The sequence below is a fragment of the Buteo buteo genome, chromosome 17 (assembly GCF_964188355.1).
Source record: "Buteo buteo chromosome 17, bButBut1.hap1.1, whole genome shotgun sequence".
NCBI classification, from domain to species: domain Eukaryota; kingdom Metazoa; phylum Chordata; class Aves; order Accipitriformes; family Accipitridae; genus Buteo; species Buteo buteo.
The window spans coordinates 16,599,433-16,620,909 of NC_134187.1; the positions used below are offsets into that span (position 1 = coordinate 16,599,433).

At 44.9% G+C, this 21,477-nt stretch overlaps 1 protein-coding gene across 5 annotated transcripts in view; it reads right to left on the reverse strand.

Moving 5' to 3' along the window:
* Window positions 1–526: 526 nt before the first annotated feature.
* Window positions 527–21,477, reverse strand: part of GRHL1 (grainyhead like transcription factor 1) — a 44,059-nt gene continuing 23,108 nt past the window's right edge. For 2 of the 5 annotated variants that reach the window (XM_075049156.1, XM_075049154.1), the window contains exons 9-16: window positions 18,876–19,034; window positions 12,599–12,650; window positions 10,139–10,278; window positions 8,681–8,718; window positions 8,490–8,578; window positions 6,616–6,701; window positions 4,842–4,906; window positions 527–3,763 (exon numbers count right to left, since the gene is read on the reverse strand). In XM_075049156.1, the coding sequence (XP_074905257.1) occupies window positions 3,649–3,763; window positions 4,842–4,906; window positions 6,616–6,701; window positions 8,490–8,578; window positions 8,681–8,718; window positions 10,139–10,278; window positions 12,599–12,650; window positions 18,876–19,034 (744 nt within the window). In that variant the 3' untranslated portion in view covers window positions 527–3,648. Of the gene's footprint in view, window positions 3,764–4,841; window positions 4,907–6,615; window positions 6,702–8,489; window positions 8,579–8,680; window positions 8,719–10,138; window positions 10,279–12,562; window positions 12,651–18,875; window positions 19,035–21,477 lie in introns of all 5 variants that reach the window. The other 3 variants (XM_075049153.1, XM_075049152.1, XM_075049157.1) reach the window with 2 other exon arrangements.

Genomic DNA, 21,477 nt, shown 5'->3' on the forward strand with positions numbered 1-21,477 from the left:
TTATGACCAGCTCCTCCTGGAAGACACCTGCTGCAATCATGGGCTGGTGATTACACAAAGCACCTTGGACCTGGCAGCCAGGGACGAGCCCACAGCTCCCCCCTCCAGGCACGGGAGACCCCATTCGCCCCTGCACAGGGCACAGAAGGCAGCAATGCCGCTGATGCTTTTGTTCAACCTCCAGCAGAGACTGTCAGGCATCACCGACCCACTACACATCTGAGCTTACCAATGGTTGTTTGGTTTTGGTTTACTGCCAAAGGAAAGGGTCCCACGGAAACAAAATGCTACACAGCTTCCCCGCACCAAAAGTGAATGAAGTCAGTTGAAATCAAGCAGGGAATGAGAACGGGACTAAGCATTTCTTATGTGGAATAACAGCAAGGCTGGCATTGGGATTATTTTCTTCTGCAAAGAAGAAAAGAGAAACTAGAAAATGATCACTGGGGTTTTGTTTTATAGATTCCCTGTCAATGGAAAAATAAAGGGGTAAGAGCAGATGCTTTTACTATAGAAAAGACTCATCATTAGAAATGAACATATAAAATTTAATAGCTTGGTTTAAAATACATTTTCAATTAAAAAACAGCAGGCAAACAAAAAAAATTGTTTTCATAAAACATACATGACATTGCTGCTACTGTTAAAAGACCCGTGTCCCAGTGTATCTTATAGTGGAAAACAATCGTCAGATTTAGTTCACATACTTCATTAAGCAGTAAAAAGAAATAACATTCATGTCAATCTTACCTCTATGGAGACTCTAAATCTACTTCCCTGACCCTAGGTTGAGTTTCTGTAATAAAACTTCAATTTTCAATAAAAATGTGTAAATATATATATGTATTCTATATATCAGGTTTTAAAAAAATTCCCTTGTCATAGTAACATTATTCCCATGACTGATGAAGGGAAGCCCAAGCAGCGGGTTGGTGTTGGCTGGGTATGAGTCCCGTGGCTGCTCTGCAGGCGGTGGATTCCTGTACAGGGTGGCACGTGTCAGCCAAGTCTCTTCAGTGCCGTACTGCACTCTGGCTTCAAGCCCATGGGCTCCATCCACACGCCCACAGTCGTGGATGCATCCATGCGGAGTTTGCTCGACCCTGGCCACAGAGCAAAGAGGGGAGCACGCAGCACCCAGAGCATTGGCAATACTCCGTGGGGCCCGTCAATGGAGTAGGAGGAGGGAGGGGGTAATGGAGCAGTCTATGAACCAGCTCAAGATTGGTCCAAACACAAATCCCCAAATACTGCATTTCATATAAATCATTAAAAAAATATGGTGGGGAGGGACTTCAAGTGGTCACCTAGTCTCAGCACCAAGGGAAAATCAACTATAGCTGTGAGAGTCCAGAGATACCTTTGCCCAGCCCGGCTCTGAAAACCTCTGATGCCAAACTCCAACACCTCCCTGGGCAACTTGCTCTTCTCACTAGAAAAAGCCACCTCGACACCTAACCTGAATTTCTGCAATTTACACCCACTACTTCTCATTGTGCTTGCGATGGACCGGGAGAATGCTCCCACGTGTTGGGAGGCTGCTCCCCTCAACCTTCCCTTCTGAAGATGACCCCTCACCAGGCAACTCATCCAGCCCTTCCTCCTCGGAAGCCACAAGCTCTGGCTGAAGGACTGGGCAGGCGGTCTGGGCTCTCGGGGACATCCGATAGGACTGGGCTCTGCTGGAAGGGCACAGCGCTCCAGCAGAGGCCTCGGCAATGCCAAGTAGAGCAAAAGGCAGGTCTCCTATTTCTTGCAGGCCATGCTCCTGTTTATCAACTCAACGTGGCATTTGCCTCCCTCTTCCAAACAGCAGCATGACACAGCTGAACAACATTCAGTTACAATTCGTTAACCCTTCAGTAGAATCGTTAACCATTAAGTAGAATCATATCCTACTTTTCCAGGCTATTTCTCCAGCCTATCCAGATTGACCTTCACATCCTAGGTGAGGCATGTGCAGCTCTTTCCAGCTTTGTGCTGTCTGAAAACATTATAAACCTCTCTTTCATTATCCAGATCCCTAGCAAAAGCACTAAGTGACACTGGACCTGGTACTCACACTCATCTGCTCACCCTGCAATGCAGGTTTTTGCCTTACAGCCAAGTGCTGCTATTTAAGTGTTCCCCTCTCACTTGCTACTAACCAGAGGGTGCCCTTCCTTCATAAGCACATACACTTGATGAGTAAATACTGTACAATCTACTGCAGAGCAGTATTTTCTGGAGGTGTCTGGCACTCCCAGCTGGGGCTAGGCTCAGGATGCCTGCTACCAGCTGCCCATTTGGTCTCTCCACCTCAGCAGCAGGTCAATGCCCAATGATGTACATAACACCAGGAAAGCTTAACCTGCTTGCAGCCCCTTGTCCCCACTAACACTTGGCCTGCTGCGCCGGGCTGCCACCTTCCTCTCTCAAAAGCCTTACTTGTGCACTTCCAAGTCGTTGACATCCTAGGTAGGACCTTGCAAGCTGGCTCCGACCCATGGGTTCACCCAGCCTGAACTGCTGTTAAGGCTCAGCTGGATGCTGCCCACAAGTACACTATTACAGGAAAAAAATCCACCCTCCAGAGACCTTCTTCCTGAGCCCCAGAAGTAAGATTTCAAGGAAACTGCATCTGCTCAGCAACTCTTGGGACCCAGCTCTCAGACTCAACCCAAATCACCTCCCAGGGCAGCCGTATGCAGCCGTTTCAGGGGTCAAACTGGCAGTTCATAGGAGAAGCCAGGACTGCTGTCGCCTGGCTGTGCAGGAGGGTTTAGGAGTGAGCTGGTACCTTTTTTTCCTTCCATGCAGGAAGATCCACATTGAACAAGCAGGTCTCTTGTGCCTTCTATGAAAGTACAAACGTGTGCTCACCTTTGGTGCGTGTTAAGGGTTTGTCTGGTTTTAAATAGCTACATTAAATATCTGTTTTCTCTGTATATGGCATCCTTTTAGATGGGCTTCATTGCATATATTCACGGTATATACAGAACACCGTATTTTATATATATTATATATCACTTGTATGTACACATTTACAAACCTTCAAAAAAATATTGCACTTATATACAATGTAGCTTCATCTGATGAGAGTTCACACAGTTACTAAGGCGAGTTCTTCATAAGCAAGGCAGTTTTACGTTCCCCCCCCCACCCCCCAAATGACATAAGTGATTTCAACAAGTCTGCCCTGGTTCAAGAGTAAACATTATAAAGACTTTTCTCCAACCTGCACGCAATTCCTACTAGTATCAGTTAGTAGTTTTGCAGCTCTACCTAGCAGAAAACAGCCCAATAAAATGGTATTAGCTGATAACGGGCTCAAACATGGATACTGAATAGATAAATAAGTTATCATCACTCTAAAAGGCCACCTTCCAGGAGTTTTCCCCTCCCTTTTTTACTAGTGTTTTATACACGCTTTCTAATCGCAGATCTTTTGTTCACTCATTTCAAGTGCAAATAAGGTCACGAGCATTGCAATGTTCTTTGGAAAGAACAGTAACACAAATGTATTAAGCAAAACCACTGCTCTGTTCCCCAGAACAAGTCAACACCTGGCTTTCTTCTGGAGAAGGCAATCAGTGTTTTGCCCAACATCCTAAATTATGAGAAAAATGTTCACTTGAGACCTTTAAAATCCACAGAGGATCCATGATCTTAGATCTCAGTGAGAGTGAGCTTGTAAGATCCTCCAACTTCTTCAATCTGCAACTGGAAGGTATCTTCATTAGAATAGTGTTTCACAATGTTATCATCCATGTTGACCAGAATTCTGGAAAAATAAAGTAAGTCAGGGAAATATTACAGTACTAAATGCTAAAGGCAGCAAAGGCATCCTCAAGTCTCAGAAAGTCTGGGCTGCCCGGAGGTAATGCAAGATGCCTGCTCACCTATCATCTCTGACCCATTGCTTCCTATAGCAGATTTAGCTGTTCCTACCCAAACCTGCGATCAAGGCTTGCAGCCATGCTTCTAGGACCTGAACGAAAGGGTTAAGTCTTGGCTCCTGGACCAGGGAGGGAGGGAGATCTCAGAACTGGCAGAAATCCTTCTGAAGCTCCAGACGCTGGGGCAACCCTGGGGTTCTGAACTGGTTTGTCTGACAGCCAGTGGTTTAGCTATCATCAATTCAAGCCTCTTCCAGTTGTTCTGGTGGATTAAATTCTGCTATGAAAGCACAAGCCTTGAAACTACATTCCAAAGGTGATGAAAGGATGTATTTTTCCAGCCAGAGGGGCTTTGGGGAAGGGGCTAAGACACCAAAGTGACTTTAGAGAAAAAACCCAAGAAAATTACTGAGAGATTAAAAGGAAAACCAAAAGCAGACATGTTCAGGGACTCGACCATTTATGTTACAAAATAAGAGGACTGTGGAGCGTGGCCTCTGTGGGGAACGGGTACTTCAAAAGTAAAGTTCTCTTCAGTTTAGCACATAAAAGGACAAGCAGGTGTAGTAATTGTATCCAAATGTGGACATAGCGAGTACCACTGGAACAATTTAACATGGGTTAAAGGAGGTTCTTTGTCACTGGGATTCTTTAAACAAACTGAACCCTTCTTCCTCTGACACGATCAACTCTGGCTTAAATGGCAATTAACTCAGAGAGGTCCTGTGACTTGTATTTAACCAGGAAGTCAGACTACATATTTCTATAGGACCCTTCCAGTCTTCCGCTCTATGAATGACATTGGAATAGGATTAGTACATTGCGTGCACACACAAACACAAGCATCTGTGAAGGGCATTTGCGTATGTGCAGTGCATGGAGGCATTATAAAGCAGATTTCCCTGCAGGCTTGAAAAAAGGAGTTCATATTCTCAGACAGTCACTGCACAGGTACATACTCACCCTTTTTTACATTTTTTGAAGATTTTTCCTATTTTGTCAAAAGGAACATCATACTTGTCAGATATCTAGAACAAAAGAAAGCAAGCATTGGCGAAGCAAGGAGACTGCTGGCATTGTCTTCCACTTACTATTTTACAGAAAGGAACAAAAAAAGGTCTGCAGATGAAAACAACTGCTCTGCCCTATAAAGGCAATACTAAATTCTGAACTATAGCATAAGCCTACAGATGAGAAACCCTCCTCTGCAGTTTGCCAATTTCTGTGCAAAAAAATTGAATCATGCTCTAAGCCTGGCCACTGACTTCTCATACAGCAATCCCCTACCCCCACACCAAAAAGCCCATGCATCAAAAAACCACACCACACTTTGGCTCTCATGTTCCCTTAGCATATCAAAACCCATTTTTAAATTCAGTGTCAAAGGGATCAGGTGAAAACTAGTCATCGCAGTGGCTGGTGCAGGAAGAAAATAGCAACAGAGCAAAGACCTCTGCTGCTAAGGACACGAGCTGATCAGAAACGTCCCCCTTGCCTAGCAGGGTGACCTCAGTGTGAAACCACAGCCACTAGCCCTGGCACTTCACCATACAAGCCTTCAGAATGTCACAAGTTCAGTAACCTAAGCCTGGTTTACTTTGGCAAATTGCTCTATCACACCGACAGCAAGTACCAAACCAATATGCCGTTTTCAGGGTGCAAAGGCACAGGGGGCTTCCTCCAAGCTACAGTAGTGAGCTCTTGGTTCCTTGCTTTAAGAAGCCAAAAGTGAAACAACAAAGGTGCAGCTTCACTTCAAGACCATGGGATAAGGGAGGACTTCATAGCCTTCAGTCGCCCTCCCCATTAGCCCCCACCTCCAGCCTGCCTGCGCTGGCAAAACTCCACAGCCAGGAGTGAGCTTCAGGTTACAGAACCATCTCTGGGTCCCAAAGCTAACAGCAAGACCTGGCTGTACAGCCCCAAAGCCTCCGTCCTCTGGGCTTTGACAAGGCATTAGTCACAGAAGGAGAGAGCCAGAAACGTCAGTTTTGAGCTTGTGCCAAACATTACACCATTCCTTGGAGTTAAACTCTGTATTTCCTTTGCAGCAGTGCAGCAGCAGGGGCAGTGGAAGGCTATTTTGAAAGTCAAGTACCAGAGAGCAATTTCATGCACGTGTGCACAGATATATAAAACTCTTCAAGCACACTCAGAAGCCGGGACTTAGAGCTCTTCATAAGCAGGTTATAAAGGGGAAGGGGAGGCCCCAAACAAGGCTTTGAAAGGCTGAAATAAACCCAAGCTACTGAACACATGCTGGAAATCACTCCATCTTCTAATTAAAATACCCTTTCTGACATGAGACATCCACAGCAGGAGTCTGTTGACCATTTTTTGACAAAAAAAAAAAAAAAAAAAAAAAAAAGTAGGAATGTAGCAGGAAAGGACCTACACAGCTGTTTCTGCAGCTTGGCCAAAGCAGAGCCCACACAAGAAGCAAGCCTAGAAGGCTCTCTCTCCAGAAGCATTTGTCATTTTGGGACTATGTTGGATATCCAGTCATCAAGCTTGACACTCCTGGATTTTCACAAAGGCTGAGAAACACTTTCTTACACCCAAACCCCAGACATGTGAGGCATTTCTTATCCACAAGAACAGGAATATGGGGACACAACCTGTGATTGAGACTCTAGCTCCTCTGACTGTCCAGTGTATATGGACTGGATAGCCAGGGACTACACTCGCTTTTTTCTCAAACTGGAGGAAAGGACTATAAAAGAGCCTTATTACTTACTGCTTCCATTAGGCCTTTCAGAGATGGTGTCTTTAACATTAGTGCATCAAAGACTTCCTCTGACTCTTTTCTGACATACAGCAACACTGAAAAGCAAATCAGAGAGAGGAATTTACTGCGTAATTGCTCCTCAAAAATTATCGGTGTATGACTGGTTAAGTACAGAGTAATATACATTGAGTATCTCATGGGAAGATATACATACATTCAATATACATTGAAGACTGCATCACAAACATGCATAGCTAGGCTAGCTCAAAACATACTTTTTGCACACAGAAATAGTGCATGCTCAAATATCTTTATTGTCAAAATACTTTTAAATTTTTCGCTATTTGCTATTTTCTCTATTATTTGAAAAGAAAAAAGGTTATATTTGAAACACAGAAAGGTGGAATGCAAAACACACAGCTTTAAGACTCTTGGGTATCTGTATCTCACAGGTCATCTGCCATAAGACATTGCACAATAAAATGATTTGACAGATGCTACCACAGCAGGTGAAGCCATCCTAGACACCTCCTCATTTTTAAATAATTTGTACAGTCCTCTGCTCCTTCTATGCTGTCTCATCTCTCTTCCTACCCCCTGCCATGTTTCAGTAATACTCATACCACCCCAGCTGACACACAATGCAGACTTGGTCTCCTTCTAGGAAGGGAACAAAAGAATAAGAAACCCAATTAGGTAAGCATCCCTAGCCTTCTCAAGCTAGCAGAGAGTCACTGTATGTAACGTCAGCCTCATTAAAAACTGCATTAAGGCTGAGGAATAAGCCATGAGAGCAAGAAAGCTTGGACTTCAACAGCTTTACTGTCTTTAATCCATCTTCTAATGACTAGCGATTGCAGCCTGGATTGTTTACAAGGGTTCATCAGCCACAGCTTTGACACACCTGCAACACAGAACAATTACTGACACATCTAATTGAACAAGGTGAACTCAGGACAGCACAGCACCTTGATGATTTCCTCTGCTAAAGGCAGGTTTAAAAAAAGGACTGTAGATTTAAAAATGAAGACAGCAGACACACTCTCACTTACAGCACAGGTTGGATGACATACCAGCCAAAGCAGAGAGAACCCCATGGGTCTCGTTTTATGGCATATAGCAACAAGAAAAACCAAGCCTAATTTCCTTTTATAAAATCCATCTTTCCTTACTAGTTTATCCAGACTACAGAAGCACGGCTACATTAAGGTCAGATTTGCTAGACTTAACCTTTGCCTCATCACAAGTTTAATCCTCCTTTTTTAATCCTTTAAGCTTTGTCGTGGTCCTTCCACACATGACTCTCATCAGGCAGGTAGTCCTCTACACCATCTCCAAAGGGATGTCTCATCTCCTTCCACAACAACATCCAATCCCACATCGAATTGCAAAGGTCGACAACAGGTTAAAAATAAGCAGAATATTCTCTCAGTTTGGCTCTCAGCAGTGAACAGCCCATTTTCTGGCACCATAAAAGATGCAACAGTTTTATATCCAGAACCAGTTCTTGGCATTCACTGTTTAAAGTCCTAGAGAAGATGTCCAAAGTATTTTGTAGTGGATTATGTGATGAATTCTCTCCACCAATCCACCAAGGAGACTGGTAAACTGCTCACCTCCTCTGAGTCTCTTTCCTTACAGGTTCAGAGCCAATTAGTGTCCGAGTTGGCAGAAAACCCCAGAAATCCTGACACTCTAAAAGATTTGCAGAGGTGAACTACATCCTGATATACAAACTCTTTCTATTACTACTCAAAGCCAGAAAAATGAGGCTAAAGTATACTCCAAAATAAATTAAAACAATTCTTTAACCTCAGATGCATCTCTCTATTATGACAGACAAATACTCCAATAATTTAGTCTCTGAAAGAAGAAAATAATACCTCTTTTTGGCTCTTCTATTCTGGCCATCTTATTTGGAGTAGCAATAAAGTCCTCTTCACCAATATAGGCTCCTCTCTTCAGGTTGGAGCTGTCATTGACAAGGCAAAAAGTTAGCAACAGTACAATTACAGGGACTTACCCCTCTGTCTGAGGGCAAGAGTTCAGTAGGCTGAAGTAGCACAGCTCTTACCTTTCACCCTCCAGTTCTTCTGAAGCAACAGGAAGGACCTTTTAAAACAAAGGGGAGATTTTCTTGACATACACGCCGAAAAACACACACTCAATTAGCTAGCTAGTGAGAACCTTATGTGGCACTCAGTCCTTGGAAAACTCTACAAAGGGCTCTGAGTGCTACAAAACAAAGTTGCATAAGGACAGACCCATTAGCTGATATGGTCTTGCTAAGCAATGCTCTCCCCATCCCTCTCAGTGCTATCTGTTAATAGCAACTTAGCAATAGCTTTGTTTGCATTAAAGAGTCACTGGCATGGAACAACAATCCTGCTGCATCCGGCATGAGCAGAGGTCGAACAGCATCAAGTTAAAGCAGAGGGAACCCCTGAGCTCATGGCCAGAGGTGCAAGGGACAGGCAGATAGCTCACCCCTCCAACTCACTCATAAGCACATCAGCACAAGACAGGGGAAAATAAGGCTGTCAAATGGGGAGCCAGCCACGGCTATGCTAGTAGAAGTAAGATGCTTTGGTCCAAGCAATAAACATCAGCCTTCATTTTAATATACAAATAATACTTGCACTTAGGGTTGTGAAAATTTTATCCAGAACTAGAATTAATTTCCTCTTATTATCTTTTAACCCTGTATCAAATGACACTTTGGCTCAATCTTCCAAAAGCCAGTAAGCATCACCTTTACCTCTTTTCATAAAAAGAAATCAAAGGATCTCAAATGAGAGAGACAGGAACACACAAGAGCTAACCAGCTTTCTATCTGGACTGGCGTAGAGTCTTGTGACAGAGCTCAGCACTAGAGCCTTCATAGGAAAACATGCGGAAAAGTCAGCGTTACAGATACAAGTTTATTCTCCATCCCTGTTAAGAGTGTAGGCAATGCTCTTAAAAAGTAAGATTTAGATTCTGTTAGAGCATGGCAGAATTCCCAGCACAGGAAAGTTCCAAGATTTTGAAACTTGGTTGCACTCTAATTTTTTCCCTTCCTGTCAGCTGGGACTTTCCAGGAACGCTGAGGCAGGGCACTCTGGCAGTGGATCACAGAGCTGACACACTTGCCAGTGCCATAGAACGGCTCTTCACCCTGCAGCAGCAGGCTGGAGGAGCCTGAGGTCTACAGCAGCACAGCAGGAAACCAATGGATTTTACAAGAGAAAAACAGCCTGCAGTTCATTCAATGAACTCTCAGCTGGAGGCACTTCCAAAACATCATTTCAGGTTCACGGAAACGGGAGTTCATAGGCAAATAATTTATTCATAGAACATCCCCAGTTAGCTCCAGCTGACGCGACCAGGAGCACTGTTTTCTTGCTCACGTGAGACCCAGCCTGTATTTGTTTACAGCCTCAGTGCAGATAGTCTGGCATTTCATGTGTATATACATACACACAGCATCCTAGGCTTTTTGCAAATACACCCCATAGCCCTCCTCATCCCCACACCCACAAGCTTTACTTACATGAGCACCACGCTGAAGATTTGCAAAGTGAACGTCAGGAATGAAAAGGACTGGCTGAGTGTCTAGATCCATGAAGGGCTTGAAGATGGTGATGTCCGTACGTTTGTGCGAGGGAAGCATTGGCACTTTGACATCAGAAACTGCAGAGACCAAAGATTGGAATAGAGGATAGTGAAGACACTGATGAGGCTGTAGCTTTCCTACATCACTGAAGAGGCACATATGCTGCTGAACAAGGGTAGTCTGTAGTCAGGGTCAAACAGAGAAGCTCCTGTGGTAGAAGAGTTTGAGGCTGGGTCGTCTACCTCTCAGATGAGGGCCTGGACCCTGAGGAACACCTCATTTCACAGAGGAGTAGGAGTTTGCTCCACCTCTCCAAGTGAGCTGCTTGACTTTGTTCAGATAATAAACTGGGCTGGAGAATGGCCAGGCCACTCACCCCAGCAGAGAAACACAGGTCTTCCACATATCAAGCAAACCATCCAAACAGAGGGCAAAAGCTAGTCTGAGTCCCCTCTTCTCCCTATCCATTCCCTGAAAAGGTTGCTGATTTCCCATATCAGGAAGGCAGAAAGAAGACAGAGACAACCTGCAACCACCATGGTTCCAGTTGGGAACCTCCCCAACAGAAAACACCACAGAAGGACTATCACACTACAGAGGTGGTAAAAATACTGTTTCTTGCAAGATGCTCCATTTAGAGATACATTTCGATTCCACACTTTTGAATTTTATATTTTTGTTCATCTCATTGTTTATCCTGGTCACCTCAAGCTGCCAGACCCCAGCTCATCCCCCACTGAGATCAGCACCATCTCCCACAGAGCACTTGGGTTCTCATGACACACCAGCTGATGTGACACAAGCGACCAAGCGGACAGACTTCACCCACAAAGACCCATTTGGGAAAGAGTGAGGCAAGAGGTGCCTTAAACTGCACTTTAGACATGTTCATGTCAAACTGACCCCAGCTGAAGACTTCCACTCATTTTACCAAGTGGAAACTTTTCGATTTTGGGTCAAACCAGCTGCAAGCAGAACACTTCTCATGTTCCCAGGGGAAAATACACTTTTTTCCCCCTTGCAAAACTGATTTTTTAAAGATTGCTCAATTCCTGTAAAAAATAACTTTGTCCAGAAGTCACAAACTATTTCTGCTGTTGATGAGTCCACGTGCATGTGTCATTTGCAATTCTGGAGGTGGGTATAACAGCTTATGGCTTAGAGCAATCAAAAACTTCCCACACAAGAACTAAACAGCAATGGATTGTACTTTCCAGGAAAATAAAGGTCACATCAGCCTAAGACCAAGCCTAGGAAATTCACACTGGAAAGCAGCTTTTGTAAAATCATAAGATCCTGGCAATCTGTACTGAAACTGCACTTTCCAGCCATTACACAAAGGGCTGCAATCAGTAATCTTTTGGGAGCCATTGGGGCTACGACATTTGTGAAATGCTAACAGTGTGCTAAACCTGCCTTTCACCATGTACTTTGGGAAAAAAACCAAAAACCCAGCCCTTTCTGCAACTGCCCTTGAGCAAATGGGTTCCCTCACAGCATAATCTTCTTCTGAAGCTGCTCCAGCAGCCTGTACCTGCTGCGTCAGGAAAATCCTGCCCAGCAAGCCGTGAGGTGCATGCTTGTTGAACCAGTTGGACTGTTAATAGCACAGCTCCCACAAGCACACCGAGCAGAGCCAGGAAGAGCACGCATCGACCCCGTGCAAAGGAGGAACAGGGAGATACATGTTCCTCTAAGCAGCTCTGCTGGTGAATAACTAGTCATCCAAACACAGGATCTGTTGCAGTCATCTGCAGCAGTTAAAGGAAAGATGCTCAGCCAGAAGAAGCTCCACAGCTTTTACATACCACGAGTGCTAAGGCCTTCATATGCTTCACAACTTCTACTGAAATTATTTACTAAGGACCACTTTGCTCTAGAAGAGTGAACGTAAGGCTGGGAGGCTGGAGGCTCAGTCCCAAGGCTGCCACCACCTTGCTGCACAGTTATAAATGCATTTTTAATGTAAGTTAAAGCCTACATTTAGGATCAAGGGGGAAACACTTGGAATAGGTCCAGTACTTGCTGCTACACATAGCTGCAGGGGCTCCAGCAGTGCCCCAAAATCACATACTCTGTCACACTGTCACAATGACACACACTGTCATTTCAACTGCTAAAGACCATACCCAATTGAAAACATAGCAGGACCCTGTTTTGGACAGTAAGAACTAGGTAGATGTGAAGTCCTAAGTGGCTCAGCACATTGCAAAACACAATTAATGGCTCCATAAGCAACTGCTTAAAACAAACACTATTCCATAAGGGATAAAAATTGACTTAGGAGAGTTCTACTGCACAAGTTATTTGCAGCCAAAATGAGATCTAATATTTAAAATACCGATGGAATATTCTACTTACAGGCATTCAACTGAGAGCTGGGGTCAGTGCACTTGCCTTTTCTTTTGCTTTGCTTTCGTTCTTCATCCCTGATCTTCCTCTCTGCTCCCTGCCAGACAAGAGATTAAGGGGAATGGGGAGAAAGAGAGAGAGAAGGTATTTTTAGTTTTGGGGGTTGTTTTTCAGCTGCAGAGGCAGGAACACCGATTCTTCCAGAGCTGTTTGTGGAGGTTAGCTCCACAGTACCTGACCTGCAGATTTGCCAGAGTGCACCAACTTTGAGATCTGCCCAGTGTTCACTTTCAAGTCCTGTCATCGAATGAAATCCAACAACCACATCCAAGATGCAAACACTTGCTTTTCTTTCAAGTCAGATGGGGATATGATGACAAAAGATACCCACAGCTATAACAACTGTATGAAGCATGAGATAAAATATATCTGAAGTGTTTAAATCAGTAAAAACTTGCAAGTTCCCTCTGTTTAAGAGTTCACTAGATCATCATTAAATCCTTATCTATAAAAATCAAGCCACACTTGGATCACCAAGTGCAAGATACTTTCCAGCATGTTGCACATGGAGCTGGCAGCAGTTATACCAGCCTTCAATGATCTCAAGCTGAAGACATGCATAATTGTAAAGTAGGCGTTACTTCTCTTTTTATTATGGCCAGGCTATGGGGGAATCCACAGATACCTAACCAGGTTCTTGCCACAGTTCCTGGCCCTCCAAACCAAGCAGCATTGGGGAGAGAACTATATTTTCTGCAAGGTGCAGGCAGCTATGATGGAGAGAAAGAAGGAAGAAGGTTTGTACTGGAATCATGTTCATTCCTCCAGCTCTGCCTAGACCTCCCACGTGACTGTGGGTTAAGGCAGGAATGTCACATTGCCAGTTGCATAAGGTGGTAAGCCCACAGCAGATCCCCAACACTCAATGCCGGTGCTACCACCAGATCACTGCCCCAACTGGTATACACAAGTTCTACCCGTCTCCCAACACCTTCATGCAAAGCAGGGTAAGAGGTAACAGTTATCTGGCCACAGGAAGCCATTATTTCTCACTCCCACCCCTGCAAAGCTGCCAAAACACACCCACATCCTTGCACGGTGCTAGAGGAAGACTGGATTAGTTATGGCAAACAATTTCAAAAAGCATGTGGTGATGGGGTGGGAAATGGTGCCTAACCCACAGCATAGAAAAAGCGGAACAGCACTCCCAACCTCACAGTAAATCAATACCCTATAGGTGGCAGGATGCCTATGCCTGATAGGTAGCAGTGGGCACATCTGCACTAGCAATAAAAAGGAAAGCTAGCCTAGCTATTTGATGTGCATTAACATCTATCACCTTTTCTCCCACCTAACAGCAGTGACACAAGCAGCTTCAGGCTGCTGCTGTTAAAAAGAGAAGAAATTACTAATAAAGACACAGCCATTGCCAGCTTTGGTTGACCCTGTAAAGCTGATACAGCCCACTACAGTGAAGACATCCCACCTAAACCTCAGCACAGCTGGACCTGCATTCCTCTGTGACTTCCCTTACCAGAATAGTCACAACATTTCAGCTTGACAGCAGAAAGATCAGATTTGGCTCCAGCCCTGTCTTCTACCTTTCACATGGAAATAATAAAGTTCTGCTACTCAAACACTGTGCTACAGAGAACAGTACCTGCTTCCTCGTGGAGAAAGTGCCAATCTATTCAAGAGAACACATTTTGAGAAAACCTCTGCTCTCCCATACCTACAGAGTTCTGCCTGAAAGTCAACTTGTTCCAGGCTACAGGGGCCCAGGTAAAAACATCTCAAATCCCACCAAAAAAAAAAAAAAAAAGCAAGCCATGTCTTCATAACAGGCTTTTTTGCCTTGCCAGTGGAGCTCAGCGACAGCCAGGACCAGATACTTTTGAAGAAAATACACTGGGAATCCTGTATTCTGCAGTTATGAAATAAATAAGTTTGTACCAAAGAGGTTTTCCAAACTTCATCCCTAGAGAAAGGCCTACAGTCTGAAAAGCAGGATTTCACACTCTTGTCTCTGTGTTAAAGGCTGCAGGGTTGGGGTTTTTTTGTTATTCTTTCCCTCAAAGTCTCCAGTTGTGTAACGGATTCTTGGGCTGAGAAAGGGAAGCAGCATTTTGGGAACAGCTGTCATCCCTCCCTCCCACAGAGAGGTGTGATGTATTTGATAAGCAACAGAGATGCAGGGAGAGGATGCGACATCGAGTCATGACACACTGGGATCTGGACACTTCATGATGCCACGGGACTCCCTGCTTCCGTGTGCAGGCTGCATCAGTTGGATGTGCTCCAAAGACGGAGGGCTGCTCCTCGTCCCCTCTGTGCACACCCTCTCGTGCTGGATGCAGCTCTGGCACACAGCCCACGAGCCATTCAAGGTCTTCCTCTACCCTGTGGGCCCAGCAGCTGAGCTGCCAGGGGATACTGGTGGACAAAAAATTGGACACGAGCTAGCAGTGTGCCCCTGCAGCCCAGAAAGCCAATCGCATTCTGGGCTGCATCAAAAGAAGCATGGCCAGCAGGTCAAGGGAGGTGATTCTCCCCCTCTACTCCAGTCTCACGAGACCCCACCTGGAGTACTGCATTCAGCTCTGGGGCCTCCAACATAAGAAGAACAGGGACCTGTTGGAGCAGGTCCAGAGGAGGGCACAAAAACGATCAGAGGGATGGAACACCTCTCCTATGAGGACACACTGAGAATTGGGGTTGTTCAGCCTGAAGACAAGAAGCCTCTGGGGAGACCATATTGCGTCCTTTCAGTACTTAAAGGGGACTTACAAGAAAGATGGAGAGGGACTTTTTACCAGCACCTGTAGTGACAGGACGAGGGGCAACTATTTTAAACTGAAAGAAGGTAGGTTTAGGCTGGACATAAGGCAGAAAATTTTTTATGACGAGGGTGGCAAGACATGGGAACAGGATGCCCAGAGAAGTTGTGGATGCCCCATCCCTGGAAGTGTTCAAGGCCAGGTTGGATGGGGCTTTGTGGTCTAGTGGAAGGTGTCCCTGCCCATGGCAGAGGGGGTTGGAACTAGATGATCTTTAAAGGTCCCTTCCCACCCAAACCATCCTTTGATCATGCAACAGAAGTAACAGTCTTGGTGTTGCTGCCCATCCACATCAATGCTGCCTCCAGCCACCTTGCACCACCTCTCTCCTTCCAGCAGCATCTAACCCACTTGCTCCTACCACTCCATAAAAACTTTCCCACAGCAGTGCCCATCACTACAAGAATAACAGCAGGTCCCAGAGGACAACACTAGCTATAGCCTGTGAAGTCTTGTAGTTAGTCTTCCCCATGTGGATGCTTAGCTGAGGCACCATTTACAGAAGAGAAGGTCTTCTTCCTCTGGGACAGGTCACCCTCATCCCCACATAACCCAAATATTGCTGGGCCAAGCCTGAATGAAGCTTGTGCTGTAACATGCCACAGGATTACACCATTAAGCCTATTCTGCTTTAGCAAGGTCTTGAAACTGCATAGTATTAGATGAAATCCAAACATCCTGTGCACCTGTGAACTCCCTTTTCCACAGAGAGAGCACGAAGGGGAAGACAGAAACACATGAAGAAACTTGGTCTCAGAGGCAGCAGCCAAAAACTAGAAACAAGTATCAGCAGCTTTCCCTTCCACCCCAAGCACGGGAACCCTCCTCTTTCACTCCTTTCCCCGTGCAAAGGCCACCACACAACATTAACTAAACTATTTGACCTTCCGTAGGATATCTATCAATTTGTACACACAAAAAAGAGACAGCAGAGGACTGCCATGCCAGTGTCTGGGTTCAAAGTCAGTTCAGGTGTGCAATGCAAGCACAGCCTTAACAGACAAAGGAATGGAGGGGACCTATGCAGAGTCGTCCCTGTTAGGTGGCCACAGCATCAGACCTCTACAGTATAGACTTAGCCTTCCACAGAGAAAACATGGATAACAGCACTTCTACAGGTAAGAGTGGCCACATGAGGACAAACACATTAAGTACTGCAATATGTGTGGATACTACAGTAACGATGGTCCTGTAAACATTAAAGACCAGCTGACTGATTACCTAAGATTCAAAGCAGGGCAGAAAATGGGTGCTCCTTCTGAAATGCCAATGCTCTTACAGAAGCCTGGAGAAGGTGGCCAGCGTTGGGGTCTACGAGTGAGTACCTGCAGCTGTAAGGACACAGGTCTGCTCACAGGAGCACTTGCCCAGTGCCTCAAACAAGTGTTTGAAGACACAGTTTGATTCAATGTGGTGACAAACAGTATTCAGCTTGTCAGCCTCTGTCCCCAGCTCTCATTGCCGGACCCAGCCCAGATCTGAAAGGCAGCAAACTTCAACACCATTTCTATAAATGTAAATTGCAGAATCATCAGGCACCAACCTCACATTGGCTGCATGTTCACAGAACGAACAACAGTCAGATTACAGAAAAGTAATCTTTTCTCCTTCCCTCCCTCCCCTTTTAATTTAGCTCCAATTTGCAAAGTATCTGGAGGAATAAAGCAGGAGGAAAGGTCAAAATCCCAAAGGAAAATAAAAGATACACTGGCATTACTGCACCAATAGATTTGCTGAAATTTGTGGTATAGACTCAAATGGGTTCCTTCAAGCTATGTACTGAGTACATGACTGCCCTTTTATTAACCAATTTGTCTTATTAGCAGTGGCAAAAGCCTCTCAGTAATTTTAGCACAGTATCAGTAATTGACTGGACACCTTATGAGTAAAAGATGCCCCCCTTCTCGGCAGCAAGTCTATACTCACTGGTATTGTAGAGAATACAGGTCAAGAACATACAAGACTCCCAGATAATGAAAGAGCTTTAGATGACACACTTGCCTCAGTCTCATTTTAGAGGAGGAAAAGGAAAAGAAAAGAAAAAAGAAAGACCTGAAGAAAGCCCATGAGACCCAAGCCTCTTAGGCTTACTGGCAAGCCTTTAAGATAGTTCTGGAGTGCATTTGTTAATTCCCTGGTAAGTTCTTTGCAGCAATCATCACAACAGGAGCCATCTCAGGAGGCACTTGAAGGAGGATGACTAAGTAGCTTTACACTGGCAGGCAGCTACAGGCAGCTTCTCCCAACCATGCAGGAAAGCAGAGGGGCCTATTTAAAAGCATATAGATGGACAATAAAATGTAGCAGGATGGGTCAATGGAATGCTACAGCAGAGGTAGACTGTAAAGGGCTCCATATATTTTGGGAGGTCAGTGGAGGCAGAGCAATGGCACAGATTAATCTTTGCAGCAGTGTCCTGGGGGATGACAACAAGGCAAGACCGCACAGTATCTAACTGGTACAAAGCTAGCAGGTGAGGGTCATGAGCCTGTCTCAGACCTGCAGCTGCACAGAGAGGTTTCTGAGATATCACTTGCAAAGTATCCATGCTGCAGAGAGTCCAGCTGCAAAGAATGAGAGGCCCTAATCAAATAGGATGTTAGCAAAATAGGAAGTTGGTGTGGTTCACAGCAATCAAAAGGACTGGGGAAGTCCAGGCAGCATTTATCCCAGCCTAGAAAGATCTCGGTCACCCTGGAAATAGCAACATTGCACATGACTTGCTCGGGCCCTTCAAAAGACTGTTCAGGCTGGAACAAGTTACAAAGATTGGGAAATGTCTTTTCTTTGCAAACTCAGTTAAGCTTTTACAACTGCTTTCAGCTCAGCTCCTGCTATGTTTTCTTCACAGCTTCTGGTGAACAGTGGCTTTGGGAAAGGTGTTAATTCTCTGTGAGCTAAATGCATTAGGCAGAGCAGTCAAATTACAGCACCCACCCAGCTTGTAAATGGGCTTCATTATACTGCTGTATCTCAACATTTTCTGTTCAGGAGATGTGCAAGTGGTTGGGTTGGGTTTTTTTTTTTTTAATAACAAATGCAGTAAGAATGCACGAAGAAATTTAAAAGGACCAGCACAACATAGCTTGGGCAAAAAGACAAGCCTCCACTTGCTCCAATCAATTGCAATGATTTCTCCTACTGAAGGCACTCTGTAGGACTTTCCAGTGTCTGGAGTACCGACAGTCAGACTTCTGCCCCTGACTGACCTTTCCCCAAAGTCAATGCTCAGGAACACTTCCCAGTACTCCAGCATTTTGAGAGCAGCAAATGTACCTGAGGTCATCATAACATCTATGAGCCAAGTAGAAGGGGTTGAAATTTTTTCCTTGCAAAGGCTGAACACGGACGGCAGTTTTGAGTAAGCCAAAATAGCAAAAGGCAGAACTGGGCGGGGCGGGGGGGGGGGTGGTGGTGGTGGTGGTGCTGCTAAGCTGTGGAACAGCCTCTCCCAAAGGGTCACTGGCACATTGACCCAACCTTACCTTGTCACAGAAGACTTTAATTTGGCAATAGGCTCTGTGGACAGGTTTGTTACTCCTGTTATTGTAGCTGTAAGTGTCAATCTGAAGATTCAGGGGCAGGCCTTTAACTCCCTTCTGAGAGGAGAAATCCGTGCTGAGGCAATTCACAGAAATGAAAACCTGCAGAAGAGGAAAGCAGCATCCATCAGTAGTGACACACAGACTGCTGGCTGGCCGCTGAGCAAGGGACTGCTCGGTAAGTGCTGAGATCTAAATGCTGGTCCTTGCCACTACAAGCAGGACCATCTTTCTTCTGAGAGATCAGGTAAAATCCCCAAGAAATGGTACAACATTCTTAATTCCCTACATAAGCCATTAAAGGGGACGAAGCCACTTTGTCCAGAATGAATTTCAACAAACTCTGCAAACTTTATGAAGGCTCCACCCACCTTTCCCAGATACTTCCACCCAAGAGACCTCAAATGTTGCCATCGAACTTTTAGAAACACAAATCCTCCTACACCCAGTCCTCACTGCCCAGTGTTTTACCATCTTGGTAAGAACATAACCATGCATCAAAAAATTTATATTACTTTGGGCAAGTTAAAACAAAGCTTTCTGTGAGTTTTACATAAGCTGCTGTGAGCACAGCTTATGCTTGAAACTACTTGGGGTTTTTTTGTTGTTGGTTTTTTGTAAATGATATTAAAAGCTTTTTAAAAATATTACGCAACATGTTATCTTTAAACACAGGAATAATGCCATTATTTCAGTGAAAGAGTTTCTGGGCTTTACACTTAAAAAGACGAACACTGTTTTGAATATTCCCCAGTAAGACTTACAACACCCTGTTAGTGTTCAGATCAAAAGGGAAAGAGTAATATTTTCATTATTCTAATAAAATAATTGCATTATGGGAAAAATGAATTAAGAGTGTTTTTGAACATATCTAACTTCATTTTCATAATTGCCTAAAAAACCCCCAAACCAAGGAAAAAAAAAAACCACAACCAGAGAAAAGGTCCAATGCTGCTTAACAGAAGGAAGAAATATCCTTGTGTGGATATGAACAAATAGACCAGAGTACTCTGTATCCAGAACATGGGCTTGCTGTGTGCTAGGCTCTTCACCAGGTAAAATCCTCATTATTGGCATGTCTCAGAAGTAGCTGCAATGATTAATTACCAGGAATTTACGACCTACCAAGACCTGCAATGGCTCCTCTCCTCTCTGCCTCAAGAATAAAGGCTGGGAACCCACTGCTTTAAAAAATAATCAAAGCCTTACGAGCCAGAAGCACCTTGCCAGAGATTTTGCAGGAGCACTATCCCACTACCTGATCACTTACTTATTGCACTACTACCACGAAGCACCCATTTGCCAGTCTCTGCAGTGAGTTAGTGCCACCTCCCGGACCTGTCCCGGTGTTGCAAAGTCTCAAGGTAGGTTTTGAAAAGCTTAAGGGTTTGGGTTAGATTCGTGGTTTTGCAAAGTGCTTATCGTGGGCTTCTTCATACAGGTTCTGCAAGGTACTTTTCTAGTTTTAACAGAAGAGGGGAAATGGAAATGTAATAACTATCACCAGATTAAGGATATAAGCTTCCCCCCCACCCCCCATATATAACACAGTAGTATAAAAAGCCAGGGCAGGGGGAAATAGGATAGATAAGGGTCTTCTCTTGTAATAACTTCTCTGAATATTCAAGATTCACATGCAACTTCTTGCAGCTCCTGTGAGCACCAGCTGCCCCAGAGCGGAGAGACAGCTGCCAGCACACCGGCTCAGCAAACAGTCCCTACCCCTTCCCCTGCGCACACACACCATCCCACAGAGCTGGCAACGCCGCTGCCGAGTCCCGCTTGTGCAAAGAGACATTGAGATGCGTGAAACATCTCCCTCGAACCAGCAGGGCAAGCTGGCAGAGCCCTAGCCCCTCCCAAGCCGCGCTGCTTGTTCTGCAGCGGCCCAAGCCAGGGACAGCGGCACCGAAGGTGAGCCAGCACTCAGTGCATGCTCGCCTTCCAGGCTGTGTCTCAGCATCCCAAAACCTGTGTTGTTCCAAGACAACTTTTTTTGAAACGTTAAATACATCCCAAATTGCAGCCAGGAAAATCATTTTAAAATAACCTCTTCTCAGCCTTCCTCAGACTAACCCAAATGATGGCTTTGTCAGCTTTTATCCACCCCCTTCCCTTTTTGCTACCTTCGGCTTTACAAGGGCATTTTGCTTGCAGCACTGGCACACCCCGGGGGAAAGCTTCAAGAAGTTTGAAGAGCTGCTTTCACCCACTTCAGAGCTAGGTAATCAGATGTATGCACAGCCTGAATAATCGTGTTCCCTGAGCAGGGGTTTTGTTTCTTAAAAAAGAGCCTCAGCTCCGGTGTTTGCATATTCTTACATTTTAAATTTTAATTTTATATTTATTTACCCATACAGAACATTCACACACAACTCTCACGTCTGTATGAAAAAATGACTGCATTCTTCAAGAAAACGTACCCAAGCAGCCACGCCAGCAGGTCCACCTGCCTCAAAATTTCTATGAAATCCCTTGTTTGAGTTTGACTCCGCTGGCGTCCAGCGGTGTGAATGTGCAGCATTGGCCACCAGTTCTCTAGCAA